At 33.2% G+C, this 18,096-nt stretch overlaps 1 protein-coding gene across 1 annotated transcript; it reads right to left on the bottom strand.

Moving 5' to 3' along the window:
* Positions 1-373: 373 nt before the first annotated feature.
* LOC114176831 ((+)-neomenthol dehydrogenase-like) lies at positions 374-8,314 on the bottom strand. Its single transcript, XM_085666380.1, has 8 exons — positions 8,288-8,314; positions 6,669-6,799; positions 6,433-6,598; positions 4,229-4,264; positions 3,313-3,385; positions 2,739-2,905; positions 2,269-2,503; positions 374-558 (listed from the first exon to the last, which is right to left on the bottom strand). Exons 1-7 carry the CDS (start codon positions 8,312-8,314, stop codon positions 2,324-2,326), a joined length of 780 nt encoding a protein of 259 aa, XP_085522506.1. The 3' UTR covers positions 374-558; positions 2,269-2,323.
* Between the last annotated feature and the right edge of the window lie 9,782 nt (positions 8,315-18,096).

Raw genomic sequence — 18,096 nt, 5'->3', positions numbered from 1 at the left:
GGATACCTACTCCCTTTCCTTTACTTTGTTCAATGAAAAATTGCAGTAAATACTTCCACATTTTTCTCCTTTATCATAATAACATAATATATGGTAAAAAGAAAGATAATTAGACAAAGAAATTTGCTCAAAATGTTTACAACCTAAAACAAACACAAGGTGCAAAACATTTAAAACAATAAAAAAGGACAACCAAGTCAAGGGGTCATTCACATAAAAAAATTATCATCTTTACCAAAACAATTTACTTAACAAGTCCAAGTTAGTCAATATTCATGATTGTGAAAATCGTGGTTTACCTCATAAGATAACAAGTTTACTGATCTCTATATTTTAGAGAATCTAATAAAAATAAGAGGGATAAAAAATTCAATTAATAAAAAAAGGTAAAGATAATTATATAAAAGTTTGATCACAACAAAGATACAGGATACTGTTAAAATGTACTTACTAAATCCTTGACAACAATTCAGCAGTTTTCTTAATTTCATTTTCTAGAGTCTCAGAAAATAGAGTAGCCCATAAGGCAAGAATATCAAAAACATCCTCTTCAAGCTCCTGCATGCAACCAAAAAGTCCATGGCATCAGAATTTAGTTTAAATCAATTATGAGGCTTATCCTAGGTACATAATTTGCAGATTTCATATTAAAAGAGTCTTTTGAAAACATGTAAAATTTCGTGTTATAAATTTTCAAAACGTCAGAAAGCTAAGGAAAATCACATGAACTTCATATTACTAATTATTCTGAAGGAAGTAACTAAGACAAGCTCCATGGAAGTCCTGATTATTTAGACAAATGAATTTCATACATCTACCTTACTTTTATTTACAAAGCATTACAAATGGTTCTAGATACAAAGTATGGGAGATTAGTGCAATTTTCTATCAAGAACCCATAACTGAAATTTATGCTACTACCAGTTAATAAAAAAAGATTACCACCAACTAGCTAGTAAAACATCAAATGTCCAAACTTTTCATCTAACCAAACCAATCCAAACCAACATAACTGTCCCAAGAATTAGCAATATTTGAAATTATTTGAAGAAGTAACTGAAAGGCCAATGCCCAATGCATAATGACAAAGAATTGAATACAGATTACAGAATATGCTATAAAGGGAAATTTAGGATGTTAGTTGAGATTAGGTGATGAGTCAATTCACAGTCTGCGGAGTCTGCAGAGTCCACCACCAATACAGAAACTATGTTAGGCAACCTATTTAAGAAGCAATTTTAATTTGCTCCAAAAGGTTTCCACCATCATTAGTATAGAATTCAGCTTTATATAGTACAACCTATGATCAGAAAAAAATAATCATACTAACAAATATCACCACCAGTTAACAGTAATTAACTAAAGCTAGTGTGGCATCTTAATTATGAAATCCCTCTCTTTTCACTATATTTTAGCAGAGCCCCATTTTGGTGTAGTTTGCTTCCATCATTATTTTAATGTTAGTTCCACCAAACATGTTTTGGATCATTCACTCTTTCCCTTGTGTTTCTCTCTAGTACTTACCAATAACAAATCACCTCTAAAAACAAGGCCACAAGTGTCCTGTTACAACTAATCTAATTTTTACATCACACTTTTGAATCTTTTCTTTCACCAATTCTTTCTCCTTTCCAACTTTTCTCAACATCATAAAATACAATTTTTTAGTGCTTTAAAACATCCAAAAGCTCAAACATCTAAATTATTAATTTCAAGTTTATTATAAGGTATAGAAAATTGACCCTAGGAATGTCTAATTTATAAAACTAGTTAGTCTTACGTGTTCATAAAACTAGTTAGTCTTACGTGTTCTTAGTTTTACGTGTTCTTAGTTATATATATATTAGCCGAGTACATATTTCCTAACCTGATGTTGCAACCTCCACAATAACTTACGTCCCCCAACCCTGTAATTTTTAAACAACCTTGAACTTAGATCCTTAAACTTAACTTTTTTAATACTTTCTGCTATCAGTGTTCAACTAACTTTGTTAATTTTAGATGTTTTAATACTGTCACTAATTTCAGTTTGATAATCTAAAGTTGTCAGCACTAAAATTGTTTCACCAAGCCCAAAACATGTGTCAGAAACATCTTCACTTTTTTAATTTCGGTTAACAACTCTAAAACCAACTTTGGTTGTTAGGCAACTATTAGAAGAAGTTATAATCAACAATTTTCTTGTAGTGGAAATGGGCATGCTATAAAATCTTAAAGAACTTTCAATAGAAGGGCAAATGAACAAGAAAAGAGATGTTAGGGACCAACCATCCATGATATGGAACAAGAACTGAGGAATGCCAGATGTGTCCCACCAGGTTGTTTAGCAAAGAGCTGTTTTTGACACTATATAGGCACCTAGATACCTAGGCCACCCTTTACTCTCTAATGAACCTTCTTTGAAATCACTTAGAAACTTCTTCACTATTTCATCCACTTTCTCTTCTGTTAGGTTATCAACATCACTCAACACTCCTCTTGCCCATGATTCCTTAGGGAAACTCTGAATTTGACATGATTAAACAACAAGACCTTAAGAAAATTAAAGGAAACGAGATGCAATAATAAACTAATATCTGTTATAGGAAAGTTTTGAATAAACTCAAGGTTAGATTGCATAACATATGGATTGGCTATTAATTAAGTATTCAAAAGAGAGGAAGTTATTGGCACAATTAGATGGAGTTTATCCAAAAAAATAGGAAAAGAATTTATTGGCACAAGAAATTGGTGCCTACCTCTAACTGCCCAATAAAGGACGATAGATTCACAATTGTTGGTGAATCAGATAATTGGAGGAGGGGCATGAGTGATTCTACAGTTATTTTAGTGCCATAGTAATTTATTTGCAAGCATTCTTTAGCTAACTCGTATGTTTGAGTCACTGTCTTTGTTTCTTGCTCATCTGGTACCACCTAAAAACATGGTAATTCAGTTTCTGTTTACAAATCTTCTAATAACACATAACTACTCAAGTTCTTCATACATCCAAAAGATCTATTGAACGTTTTGATAATAACAAGAAAAAAGGACCACTCAATAACATTCCAAAAGAAGAGCCAATTCCAAAAAACTTAACTATTGTGAAAATGCTTTCATAATTCCTTAACTGTGTTGGGCTTAACAACAAATGCAAGTTCATGATATGAGAATTTCACAAGCCTTTATAAGCTCTGCTTTTACTATTTCAATATTTGACATGGGATGGGATCTAGAATTTCAAATGGTCATGAAAAGTTTCAAACTTTAGGCCCCTTTTAGACAACTTTCCATATCTATTAATTAGATTTCACAACACGAGTAGAGTCTTACCCCACGATTCAGGATTACTGTACTGATTAAATACTGTCTTAATTACAACTCCACCAATTCCTGCATTGTTAACCTGCATGGAACAACATTTCATACTAAAATATGCTAATACAAAATTTACTAGATGTGAAAAACTGATTCCCTTCAAACCATTAAAAGAAATTATCCTAACTATGAGTAGATGTAAAAGGAATCTGTCAAATTGATTCAATGGCAACGGAAGCTTACTTAATACCAAATATTAACAAAAATAGAAAGAGCATAATCATCCCTTTGCCAAATGAAGAAAAGTAAAATAAAGGAGATATATTAAATGCTCAATCTCTTTTTAACCCCAGGTGGTTGGTTCCAGTATCTTAAAACTATAGTGGGTGGAGATGACACCAAAATATGCAGAATTTGGCAAAGTGTCAGTTAAAACATATGTGTATTCCTTTGGGGTGGTTCTACTACAGCTAATAACAGGAATGAGACCTATAGATAAAAGACTTGGAGAAAGAACTCTTGTGGGATGGTAACAATCTAAAGCCTATGAAATTTCAACTTAAGTATATTAATTCTTTAGTACAACCTCAACTCATCAAGGCATCTACATGATTCAAATAAATTAGTCACTCTGTGCCCACTCAAATATTGTTTCTTTCCTCCAAAGTCATTATAGTTATTATCTATGCACATAATTCGTAGATAATGGACAATAGGCTTAAAGCCAAATTTTGTCTCCACCCAGTGAAGCAATGGATCCCACTTGACGATCTGCAAAAATGGAATTCAAATACATACATATAACCAAAAAAAAAAATAACGACACTTCTTGATATAAATAACTAAATTTTTTTATACAACATTCACCATAACAAAGTTCAAGAATATAATACTAGAAAGTTGAACCAATCCCAACACCAGAATCCAATACCTTAGATGGGGAGAAACCGGGAAGCCTTCTACAATCCTAAAAAAGAAATTTTGAAATAATTAAAGCTTATTAAACTTTAAACTTTCCAACAGTAAACCCTTGGCTATATAAGATATAATCATAATTAAAGATATAATCATAATTAAAGAAAGTAGTAAATCTTGAAATATTAGAAAATATTGAAAGTAATCCTAAAAGATAATCCAACATATTCCAGATTACTATAAGATATAAACAGAATATTGTTTGGAATTTTAATATATTATAACATCTCCTTAAGTAAAGCTTATTAAACTTTAAACTTTTCAACAGTAAAACCTTTACATACGAGTTTAAAAGTATATACCATCCTACTATCTAATATAATATGGTAGCAGCTGTAGTGGTTTTTTCTCTATTAAAATACATGCAAAAATATAGTTTAAATATGAATAGTATAAAGTATTGGGTCATTGAAAGATCATGAATGATTCTCCGTAGGTTACATGTCTCTTTCTTAATGCTTAATTGCATCATTATTTACATGACATGACTTTTAAGTTATAGGAAAAAAGACTTTTACCTTCAATGCATGTAGTTGTTTATAAATATCACATCCTGAAATGAATTGAATTAGGAGAATGTGTCTCTCCAGAAGAGGAAGGGTGGAGAAACTAACATACTAGAGCAAGAAAAAAAATACTAGATAAGGCAACCGTGTCTTTAGTAGAAAGTAGAAGGTGGAATAACACCAGTGTTGGTAGTAGTGAAATTTGTTGTTCTAGAATCCTTTTCCCAACCTTCACTTTCCAAAATGGCCCTCCAAGTTGCACCATACAAATCACATAACAAATAGATATTGAGTTAGCATGATATCTATAACATAGTTGAATAATAGTGTAAAATAGTGTTGTTCTTTAGACTATTATTATAAACTCACCAAGACAACAGAATTACGAGAAGCAATGGGCAAGATATCAGCACATGAGACAACACCTTATTCACACTTAAGAAATTACAGGAACAATTCTTACTATTATTCACAAACCAAACTTACAACTTCAAAGTGATTCAATTAACTTTTAAATATACATTTGAAATAGCTATGTGTATGTCCATGATTATCAAAGCATGAACTTTTTCCATCAATGATTGCATACATCAATGTCCAAAATTATGAGTTTGGATGTTTTGCTACTTCAAAATTGTACTGATAAATACATTACAATAAACTTTAATGATTCAACCAATAATAAATATCGATAAAGACACTTAAATAAATGCTTTGAATGCAAGTTTTTCCTACCAGTTATTCTGAAAAACACTCTTATTAGATATACTATCACAAGAAACATTACACCCTTTAGGTATGCCATGGAGTAAAACCAAACCTTTTTTAGTCAAACTGCTCATGCACTTATTCAAGTAAAATTCTATTACACCAATTCCAGAGACCATAAACACTTTAACAAATCACTATATACCCTTCCACATACACGCAGTGAATTCAATGCAGTGAATTGAGTTAACACATTTAACACATTTTCATAGACAGATTACAAATTGGGTTAAACTAAACCTTTAAAGACAATGCAGTGAATTCAATCTATAAACATTAGAAGCACATTAGCTAAAACTTCTTTTGATCAAGTGAGCTAATAAGTTAATCAAACTAACGATTATAAATTCTTAAAAAGGGACAATTAATAGTATTTACCCTAGCCTTTTGAAGAGGAATGCAAGTTAACAGAGTCTTAGTAAGGATAAGAGTAGTCACATAGTACTTGCTACCAATTGTTATAATTCAAAACTTCACTGTTCTAAATTTAGCATTATTAAATATCATAATCATCTTCCAATCATATCAAAGCAATTTTCTAAATACAACGAACAAAGGGGAGATTTTTGTATTGAACAAAAAGCGTTGTGAAGATGAATACCTTGGGAAACAATTTTTCCAAAACCTGCAGAGCACTTGTATTCCAACCAGTATATTGTCGATTGAATATATCAGCTTGTGTCATTCCAATGTAAGAAGATGATTGTTAAACTGATGAATGTTCAAGTAGAAGTGATTTTTTTCTTCCAAAACAAAGCACACCCAAAAGACAACAATAACTTCTCCGATAGCAAAAAATTTATAAAAAATTAGGGTTAAAAAATGCTCTAAACATCTCTCTGCATATCAAAGAGGGTTAAAAAATTAGGGTCAAACCCACACTCACTAAGAGACGATCACTGAGAGACGAGCAACGACCAACGAGCACTGATCGATGACGGAGAGGACAAGCACTGGTGGACGAGCGAGGACGAAGATGAACGCCGGTTTGATGGATCAAAATTGAACTTCCAGAACGAGCTTTCAGAACGTCAATTTGAAGACGGAGCTTTCTGAACAAAAACGAAAATGCTAATGTTTGAAAATTTGGGAAAAAATGCATGAGGAGAGTGAGTGTAAAACCTTGGACAGAGATGAGAAGATGAACGCTGGTTTGATGAATCCAAATCGAGCTTGATGGAGCATTCTGAAGAAAAACGAAAATGTGGGTTTGGAAATGTGTGGAAAACCCTTGAGAGCGAGAATGTAAAACTCTAGAGGGAAAGGTTACAAAATTAGGGGAGTTAAAGGTGTAGAAATTTACGGAGGTCATAAAACTCTTCAAAAAACAATTAAAATCTCCACTAATCTTAACACTTTGACAACTTAACACAACCATTTTAAATATTATTATTTTGTGGAGGATTTTTATAACCTCCATAAATTAACTCCCACTAAATAGTAATTTTTTTGTAGTGGTTGTTGCAATAGCATTGTCCCTTTTATTACTCATGCCATATGTAACATATTGTTAAGACTTGTATTGTTTAATACACTCCAAGACAATATATATATATATATATATATATATATATATATATATATATATATATTCCTTATTAAGCATTGAATTAATTATTTTATATCTTAATATTCCTTATTAATTTATATTGATCTAATATACTTTCTAATTAGACAAATATATTTTTTAATACGTTTTATAGGATAAACAATCACTAGATAGTCCAAGTACTAATCATATAAAGGATAAAAAAGGATGTAAATAACAACTTCAAACATTGTTTCCCATATATAAAATCAAAACACACTTGGTGTCGTAACCGAATTTGCAACGAGACTGTAATCCAAAAAATATATTTTAAAAAAATAGAGAGTTTTGAGTCACCACCATAGTTTATTCTGGAAAACCATTATTGTACATGAGACATTTTATGATAGGTAAAACGGGCTCACTATGACAAGTATTTTGGCGTCATAGTTTCTGGAGTTATATAAAATGCGCTTTTTCTATGACATCGTAAAAACTTGTCATAGTAACTCAGACTTACTATGAGGGGCTCACCACGAAGGAGATTCTACAGAAAATATTTAAAACAGTAATTAAAAAATATTAAGCAACAACATTCACTATTAAACAAAGTCCTAAGTTTATCTAAACAGTGTGTAAACAACAATAACAAAAACACTCAAAGATAAGATAAAAAGAAACTCACCTGAACCCAAAAATTCAATCCTCAATTCAAACTTCCACACCACACACAAAGTGAGAGAAACTAAAAAAAGAAAAACACACCACTGAAACAAAACAACCAAATTGTGTCTCAAACAAAAAGTTACCAAAAATGAAAAAAGATTGCATCTTTATGAGGAACATGATTGAAACCTAATCTGAAATCTTTATGAGGCCTTCAAGTTAAGAATCGTGCTTGACTTTGAGTCAATGGAGTTGTATGCAACCAGCCCAAGGGAGTGTGTTAAGTTCAAGAAGATGCGACCAACCCAAGTGAGCTCCAATGGTCCCAACGCGAGGTTGTGTTTAGGAGAACAGCGTCAGGAACCGAGAAGGCAGAGGCTCGAAGTGTTGACGACGACATGTCGAGTCGACGACGACAATGTGTGCAAGAAGAGAAAAAGAAATGAGGACGACGACTACATGAGGAATGGAAGACAAGAAACAAAAAGAGGGTTGTGCGTGGACTGCTTCTAAAATGAGACTAGCAAAATTAGGGTTTTAGACATACCATGACAAGTGCTGAAGTAACATTCATGGTAAAGTCCTACTATGATACGTCTTCTTAAAACTGTCATAATACGTTTTCAACATAATTTCATTTTTACCGCCACGCCCCACTTACTATGACAAGTCTATTACACCTGTCATAATAAGTTTTTCTTTTTCACTTACTATGATAGGTCCATTATACTTGTCATAATAAGTTTTTCCTTTTCACTTATTGTGATAGGTTCATTACACTTGTCATAATAAGTTTTTCCTTTTCAAACAAGTCCTTTTTACCAGTCATAATCGTCATTGATTCAACTTTTTCCACAAGTGAACTATGAAAAACTGTAAAATAAGACATGACTTGCGAAAACTAGATTTTGAATCCAAGAGTTAGTTACACATAAGGAAGATCTTATCCCATAACGAGGTCTGTCAAAAGATGGTACCTTTATTAAAATATTAAAAATAAATGTGTTTTTTTTCAAAAATTTTAATTTTCTCCAAAAATTAAAAAAAATAAAAACACACTACAAAAGGAATCATTTAAAAAAATGATAAGGATTAATCCTCGCTAATACGTATTTTCATTAAAAATATGAAAAATCAAGTAGTTCTAATTAAAAACTATTTGAAAATTATTTAAAAAACTTTCTTATTTTTTTAAAGTAAACCCGACCAAGACTGGTTTCGTTCTTACATATTTCCATTCATAACAGAGAATCAGAAATCAAATAGAATTATTGTGTTTGAATGTTGATATTTTTTAGTTTTTAAAATATTTTATTTTGTATTTTTTTGAGAAAGAAATGTTCGGGATGTTGCATACAATCACACAAACACTCCTACCTTTATTTTTGGAACATTAAATGACGCAAATGGTCGTTAAACATCCACAAGAAAAAAATAAAATTTATAATTTTGAGTTATTAGAAATAAATATGAAGTAATAGTGACATAGACATCACACGAGTACTCATGGACATCAAACTACACCGGTCATATATGGATATAAGGTACCAAAATCTGCATTTGATGCTCTTAGCTATTTGAAACTTGAAACTCGTGCCATTATATGGATATATAAGGTATCAAAATTATCATGGGTAGCTATACCACGTAACTGCACCATGGGGCTTGCTTGTTTCAATTTGTAAGAAACCCCATTTATATTGTGCACGTAAGAGGATCTTGAAATTGAACTCAAATCATGCTAAAACATGAACCCCACATGCATTTAGAATTATATTATGTAAAAAAGAAGCGGGACAATCATGAAGAAAAGCGAGACCCACCTACATTACTCAATTATTATGCAAGAAAAAAACTTTAACATTGAAATAGGGAGCCATATGGCCATATATATATATAATACATTCCAAATACATTAAGAAAAGGCTTGTATGAAAGCTAAACTCCTGTATAAAAGCTTGAGGTTGACAGGTAAATGTATTGCATGATTCAATTAAGCTTCTCTCTTTCTTATATTGTTTTACTTAAAAAACACATGCATTTAATGGCCATGCAATGATCATAAAACACATATGAAAGTTGAAGGCAAATATGACTATAGTTTTCATAAAGCAAGTAATCATGGAAATGCTTCACTTAAAATTGAAATGAAATCAACTTGCCACCTCCTCATTCATTATTGGTAGGATAAATCAGAATCAGTTATTAACAGTTACTATTAGAAGTTAGTGACTGGTAGCGTTTTTCAATTGTATAAATGCCTATTAGTGTGTAAGTTTTCTTTACCATACGTCAAAATCTTCTTTATACAATTTTTGCTCTAACAAATTGGTATCCAGAGTCAAGTCGGACAATGGGGCAAACTGGTATAAGCTTCCCTGCCAACTTTCCTATTCTTGATGGCAAGAACCGGAATCGATGGAGCATTCAGATGGGGGCTTTCAAGAATTAAGCGAGATAGTGGAAGATGGGATCCCATAACTGGCAGACTCAACAAAAGACGTAGAAAAGGTGCTGCAGAAGGAGAACAAGAAGAAGGATTGTAAAGCAATGATTTTCATACATCAATGTGTTGATGAAGCAAATTTTGACAAAACCTTGGAGGAAAAATCAGCAACTGAAGCATGCGGAATTCTTGAGAAGTGCATCGAAGGAAATGAGAAGTTGAAGAAAGTTCGATTGCAGACCATTCGATGCCAATTCGAGTTGGTGCAGATGGAATCCAGTGAAATAGTTGCACAACAATTCTTTAATCGTATCATCAACCATACAAATGCAATGAAGGCCTGTGGTGAGAAGATTTCCGAATAGACAATGGTAGAGAAGATCTTGAGAACACTTACAAATTTGATCATAGCGATTGAAGAATCCAAGAACATAGAAGAACTGAAAGTTGTGGCTCTTCAAGGTTCCCTCGAAACTCATGAACAAACACTAGTTGAGAGGTCCACTAAGAAACCTGTTGAACAAGCACTGCAAGCTCAGACATCAAGAAGAGGAGGCTATGGGGAAGAGGACAAGACCACAAAAGGGGAAATTCCAAAGCTTCTCAGTTTTCAGATCAAATAGAAAGTTCCACAAGAAAAGGGGTATCAGAAATGGCGAGGCAACAAGAAGCGGGTGGACAGAAAGAAACTAAAATGGACATTTTAGCAGTGCATGTCAATTTGGCCCAAGGATTCTTGGAGATATTTTATGACATAAACAAGAAGATACTGAGGGTTCCTTTAGCACAGAACAGAACTTTCCAGGTAAGCCTGAAGACTATTGAAACTCAGTTTATCAGCTACGTCCTTATCTGAAGATTGTTGGTTGTGGCAAATAAGATTAGGGCATTTGAATTTAAAGATATAAACATGTTGAAATCTAAAGATTCAATTAGAGGGATACCTTTATTTCGAATCCTGAAACACTATGCGATCATTGCCAAATTAGCAAGCAACCTAGATCTCCATTCAGATTCAGCTCCCATACACCTTTTAGAGCCAATGAACTTTTAAATGTGATATATTCTGACGTATGTGGTCCTTCTGAAACTCCTTCATTAGGAGGAAACAAGTATTTTGTTATCTTCTACTGCTAAAGAAGTAGATTTTATTAGTTGTTCATTTTTTTTTGGTTGCATTCGACCGTTAGAAAAAATATAATTTGTGTTAGAATATTTTAACCGTGACAAATGTTTACATTATTTTAATATTTTTTTTTTCAATTAGAAGGTACTGTAGCTTGTCACTTGTGGTAACGAAAACTAAGAATCCATGCGTTCAAGCGGACCATAACCTCGTTCGACAATTCCTTTCTCAACTCGTAATCGGAGTGCAAATTCAAATTTGAAGGTAAATTTAATTGTGATTTCTTCTTTTTCACCTCTTGTTGTAGAACCATCCTTATGAGCCTTTATTTCCATCACTTGCCGCCGACACCTCATCCCGCGAGACTAGTTGAACCTCATCTTAGCCTTTGCTCTTCTTGATGACTTGGGTCCAACTATTGGCCTAATCAAAGGCTAGTCACTAGAAGCATGATGGGAAGGATACAAGGAGAGATGAATCTTCAAGAGTCCATTGGGCTTCACAGGTTTCAAATATTATTTTCATGGAGCTAAAGAAGATATCACGGTATGATGGGCTTGTCCTAGTCCATTAGTATAGATTTAAATTATAGCAAGTGTTTAGGTCATGCTTTCTAAATAAATTGTAAAAAGTCTTAGGAAGTAGTTGGATCATAACTCACCTAGCTTTTAAAACTAGGTTCATTCAAGCCCAATTCCAAAAGTCAAGGTCGAGAGTGTGTTAGCTTTGCCAGGCCTTGCACATTGAACATATATTGTAAACGAGGGAGGCACGACGTAGTCAAGTGGCTTGTGATCCGAAATTCATGGATCTTAGATCAAGATCTCTATATCTAGATCTAGGTGCACATGTTTAACATTGCATAGCTACATTTGCATTCCATTTCAAGTAACATTTAGCTTGCATTTGAGAGCTTGCTTTCTACTATAAATTAGGTTTCCCCCTCTTGTAAGACACTCTTGAATGTGCAATGTTATATTGTTGAGATTACTCCACAAACATTCTTTGAGAGTCACCTAGCTAGAGCATTCTTTTAGAATCTCCTCTAGCCTTCCTCCTCTAAAGTTTGCCTCACCTCTTTAGAGTTTCTTCATAAGTAATCAATCAGTCATCATCTAAGTCTCTAATCTTCATTTGCTTTCGTTCAAACACTCCATGGAGCCTCCTCATTTCCTGCCAACATGTCCAGGAGACTTATCAAGTGGTATTTAGAGCCAACTTGAATCATTCTTCTCTATTTAAGCTAAGTTGCTCGATCCTTTCATCACTTTCATGTTGTTTCAGCCATGTTTTTGCCTGTCTTGATTAATTCCACCGTTTAAATTATTCTTATGTGACTATATGATAATTCAAACTCACATTCTTCTTGTATCATTTAGTGCATTTCATTCGAAATTCCAAAATTATTTTCAGGGCAACATTTTCTGTTTTATTTTTTTAGTGAATTCTTCATTTTCATTCTATGAGCTCTTATTATTTGAGTTTAATTTTCATTTGAGCATCATATACTTGTTGTCTTAAGTCATGTGCTTCCTTTAATGTCAATTCTCATGAATTTTATCGTTTGATTTTGCTTTTATGGATTGAATGTTGGCACCAATGCAAAATGCTAGAAGAATCATTATTTGTTGAAAATGCAATCTGTTCTTGATGCAATTGCAAGCATTTTCACTAATTTGTTGAGCTTTAAAGTGTCTTAGATGTTCTCTAAAGATTCATTCTTGATACTAGATCATTATCAAGTTCATAGCACTAGCTTTTCCAATTATAATTTGTTATTTCGTTTTAGTTTTCATTTCTGTTCTAGTAATCTGTTTTAGATTGCACATTGTTTTTATTTATCACAACTAATTGGAAAGTGCAGAGTCAAATCTATTTTTTGCATAATTTGGTTAAGACCTTCACGAAAATACAAATAAAAATCAAAGGAAAAATGTTGAGAAATGAAAAAAATGATAAATTAGTGAAGTGTAGGCATCAATTCACATTTTTTGCCTGACAACATTGTAATAAATCATAAGATAGTGTAATTTTGAGGTTCTTTTAATCTAGTTTCAATTGACCATAACTAAGGTGGATTAATTCACTTCTTTTGGGTTCAATCTTGAGATTAAGACAAGGTTCTTTGCAGTTCATTCAAGTTTGCTTGTTGTTTTTTATTTTGTCCATCTATTCTAGTGTCATTCATAGGTTCATTTTGTTGTGCTAGCTTTGTTAATTGCCTTTAATTTCTTGATTGTCAATTGCTGGATACTCTTTCCGTTTTGTCTCAACTCCATTATCTTTGAGTTTAGCTTTTATTGTGTTTAAGCCTTTTATTGCTTGCTTTTCTTGGTTATTTTTGGTGTGCTCTAAATTGTGGTGAAGGAAGAACTCTTTCAAGGTGACCCAATATTAAGTGGTAGCATATTGGAGGGTGGAGGTTCAATTCAAGCTCCAAGCCAAGGAACTTTCAAGGAACATACCACATGCTCAAAGTGGAAGAGAAAAGTGAGCTTAAAACATTAAAGAGGAAGGAGAAAGATTCTCGGGAAAATAGCCACATTTGGCTTGTAAAAAGTGTTCTTTCAATTTCTTTCTTATAAAAGGCCTTCGAACCAATTGTCTTGGAAGAGCCTTTAGGGTTCTTCCATCTTTTGGCTTACAAACTTATTAGTATTTGGTGTTGACGATGAGTGTGTCTTGCTAGCCAAAGCTATAAGCCTCACCTTTAAGATTTCGATTAGTTGCAATTTCAATTCACATTTTTAGTGGCTTGGTTTAAGATATCAAATTCTAAAACCTTTTGCCAATTTAGGAGTCCATTTTAGTGTGTTAATTATTTGTTTTGTTTGTGTTTTCTTTGAAAAACATCTTCTAAGTTTAAGAGCACATCTTTTTGTGAAAGTAGCAAAGTAAGTAGTGAGGTAAACTCTACCTAGGTAAGATTTGATACTTAATCAGTCATTTGAGACTCACCTCTCTTACTTGGGAGTGAACTTGTGAAATACTAGAAACTTTCACTTTAAGCGAGCTTTTAAAATTACAAGATGATGACAAGATGTGCCTTTAAACATAGTGATAGTGGTTCTGAAAGTAAAAGAAATATCCCACCCTTGTATGTTGAGGAATTTAAAGAATTTCAAATAAGAGTGAAACAAAAAGGAAAAAGATCTAGAAAGGGATGTTGAAATGAGACGCATAGAAGAATCCTTTCTAGTCTTAAGTAAGAGAGTCCAAAGGACGCCAAGTAATCATAGAACAAGAGAGAGTAGGAGTGGAGAGACTTTCTCAAATCAAGAGCTAGGGGTAGGAGAATGTTACCAACAGGCTTCTCACATTAGGAGGCAAAGAAAGGAGCATACCTCTAAAGAATTTAAGGTGGACTTGCCTTACTTCTATGGCAAGGATAATATTGAGGCCTATTTGGACTGGGAAATGAAGATGGAGCAATTATTTGCTTCTAACTAAATCAGTGAAGAAAGGAAGATGCCTCTGGTTTCCTTGAGCTTTCAAGGGTAAACCATGTATTGGTGGACCTCCTTGGTCCAAGATAGAATGTGCCATAATGATCCTGCCATCAAGTACTGGAATAATTTTAAGTTTACCTTTAAGAGGAGAAACATTCCCTTCTATTACAATAGGAAACTCATGGATAAACTCTGGAGACTTCAACAAAGGTCTATGATTGTAGACGAATATAAGTAAAATATGAATTTATTCATGATAATGATGGGTATAGAGGAAAATGAGGTTCTAACTATAGCGAGGTTCATAAATGGATTGAACTTTGATATAAGAGATAAAGTGGAGCTACTACCTTATAGAGATTTGAATGACTTAGTTCAAATGTGTATAAAGGTAGAGCAAAAACTATAAAGGTAGAGCAACAACTATTGAGGAAATCATCTTCTAAAATAGATCGAGCTTCCTCTAACTCTTATGTTAAAAAGGATTTCAAGAAAGAAAAAGAGGAACCCCATAAGAATCTAGACAAGGAACATGATAAAGGCAAGGGTGAAACATATAAACACACTCACACCAGTGATATTAAATGTTTCAATTGCTTGGGTAGAGGTCATATAGCTGCTCAATGTCCCACCAAAAGGACCATTATCTTAAGGGGCATTGATCATTATAGTAGTCAAGATTCAAGCACTTGTGAAAGCGAGAGTGAAAGTTCACCAGAGTCAAATGGAGATGATGCATACCCTTGTCAAGGAAAGCTTCTCATGATTAGGAGGCTACTCAATAATCAGCCTAGTATTGACCATATCACACAAAAAGAGAACATCTTTTATACAAGATGCAATGTTTCAAGGAATTTATGTTCTCACATTGTTGATAGTGGCTCATGTTGTAACTATTATAGCACTAGATTAGTTGAAAAGTTGAATTTAGTTGTGTTACCCCATCCTAAACCTTACAAACTTCATTGATTAAATAAAGATGGGGATATCACAATTAAGAATCAAATGAAGTGTGATTCTCCATTGGAAAATATAAAGAGGAGGTTTTATGTGATATATTTCCTATGGAAGCTTGTCACATTTTATTTGGAAGACCATGGCAATTTGATAGAAAATCTATACACAATGGTCTTCTAACGAAATCACCATCCATCACAAGGAAAAGAAATTTGTACTTCATCCTCTCACACCAAGTCAAATGGTTGACGATCAAGTACAAATGAAACTCAAGAGCGAGATAGAAAAAGAAAAAAAGTCCAAAAGTAGAAAGTAGAAAGTCAGAGGTGGGAGAAATTGGTGTTCCTTCTCCCAAGGTTATTCAACAAGAGGTTCTTTTAACTTAAAAATCCTTAGAACACGTGCTTCATGATGAACAACATTCTTACCTCTTATTGTGTCAAAGAAGACTCACATGCACTTCTAGTGAGTCTTCATCCAAGTCTTTATCTCCTTCCATTGAAAATATTTTGATAGAGCTTGAGGATATTTTCCCTAAAGAAGGACTCTTGGCCTTCCACCCTTTAGTGGAATTGAGCATCAAATTAATTTTGTACCTGGGGCTAGTTAACCAAATAAACTTGCCTATAGGACAAATGCTCAAGAAACAAAGGAGATAGAGACTCAAGTACAAGACTTATTCGATAAAGGTTGGATTCAAAAGAGTCTTAGCCTCTATGTTGTGCCTGTTTTAGCATATCCTAAGAAAGATGGCAAGTAGAGAATGTATTGTGACTGTAGAGCCATCAATAATATTACAATAAAGTATAGGCATCCAATCCTTAGGCTAGATGATATGTTGGATGAATTGCATGGTTCCATTATATTTTTCAAAATTGATCTTAAGAGTGGTTGTCACCAAATTTGAATTAAAGAAGGTGATGAGTGAAAAAATGCTTTCAAAACTAAATTTGGATTATATGAATGGTTAGTGATGCCATTTAGCCTTACTAATGTACCAAGTACTTTCATGCGACTCATGAATTATGTCTTAAGGGATTGTATAGGAAAGTTTTTTGTAGCTTATTTTGATGACATTTTAGTGTATATTAAGAGTCTGCATGATCATGTAGGTCATCTTAGGTCAGTCCTCTCCATTCTTAGGGTTAATCATTTGTTTGGTTATATAGATAAGTGTACTTTTTGTGTTGATATTATTGTCTTTCTAGCTTTTGTGGTCAATAAGAGTTGGGTTCGTGTGGACCCTAAGCAAATAAAGGCCATTCAAGAATGGCCTACCCCCAAAAGTGTAGAAGAAATTAGGAGCTTCCATGGTTTGACAAGTTTTTATAGGAGGTTTGTTCCTAATTTCTCTAGGTAGCTTCACCAATCAATAAGTTAGTGAAGAAAGATGTTGCATTTATATGGAGGCAAAAACAACAAAAATCTTTTAAAGAAATAAAGGAAAAAATTGACCAAGGCACTCATTCTAGCATCACCAAACTTTACAAAAACCTTTGAACTAGAATGTGATGCCTCGAGAATTGGCATAGGTGCGGTATTATTGCAAGAAAGTCATCCAATTGCATATTTTAGTGAAAACATTTGTGGCGCTTCTCTCAATTATCCTACCTATGACAAGGAAATGTGTAGGCTCTTTATACTTGGGAGCATTATCTTATTGCCAATGAATTTGTCATTCATAGTGACCATCAGTCACTTAATTGTTTTGAAGAGTCAACACAAGCTCAATAAAAGGCATGCTAAATGAATGAAGTATCTTAAGCAATTTTCTTATGTAATCAAATACAAGAAGGGCAAAACAAATATAGTGGTTGATGGTTTATCAAAAAGGTACACACTCTTTGCAAAACTTGGGGCCCAAAGATTTGATAACATTGTGGAATTATATTCACAAGATGCTGAGTTCTCCACCATTTATCAAGATTGTTTGAAAAAGTCCCAAGGAGGATTTTATGTGAATGAGGGTTACTTGTTTAAGGAAGGAAAAGTTTGCATTCTCCAAAGTTCATATAGAAAACTCCTAATTAAAGAGATGTACGAAGGGGAACTTATTGGACATTTTGGGGTAGATAGAACTCTAAGTATGCTTAAGGAAAAATTCTTTTGGCCTTATATGAGGAGGGATGTACAAAAGCATTGCTATAAATGTATTATATTTTTGCGAGCTAAGTCTAAAGCAATACCTCATGGTCTACATACTCCTTTGCCTATTGATTCTACCCCTTGGAAGGACATAAGCATGTAATTTGTCCTAGGGCTTCCAAGAACTGCTAGAGTGTTTAATTCCATCTTTGTGGTAGTGGATCATTTTAGTAAAATATTTTATACCATACCACAAGGTTGATCATGCAAGCAATATAGAAAAGTTGTTCTTT

This window comes from Vigna unguiculata, chromosome 1 (assembly GCF_037176805.1).
Source record: "Vigna unguiculata cultivar grain cowpea cultivar isolate G323 ecotype 2 chromosome 1, ASM3717680v1, whole genome shotgun sequence".
NCBI classification, from domain to species: domain Eukaryota; kingdom Viridiplantae; phylum Streptophyta; class Magnoliopsida; order Fabales; family Fabaceae; genus Vigna; species Vigna unguiculata.
The sequence above is the reverse complement of the archived record's forward strand: the minus strand, read 5'-3'. Positions and strand labels throughout refer to the sequence as shown.

Bases quoted from the DNA above. Each gene is read 5' to 3' on its own strand.
- LOC114176831 (XM_085666380.1), bottom strand. From the start codon at position 8,314: ATGAATGTTACTTCAGCACTTGTCATG. The intron at 6,800-8,287 runs GTATGTCTAAAA...CTTTCCCTCTAG, and splicing joins TTACTTCAGCACTTGTCATG to AGTTTTACATTCTCGCTCTC. The intron at 6,599-6,668 runs GTTTTACACTCA...GTTTTTGTTCAG, and splicing joins TCTTCTCATCTCTGTCCAAG to AAAGCTCCGTCTTCAAATTG.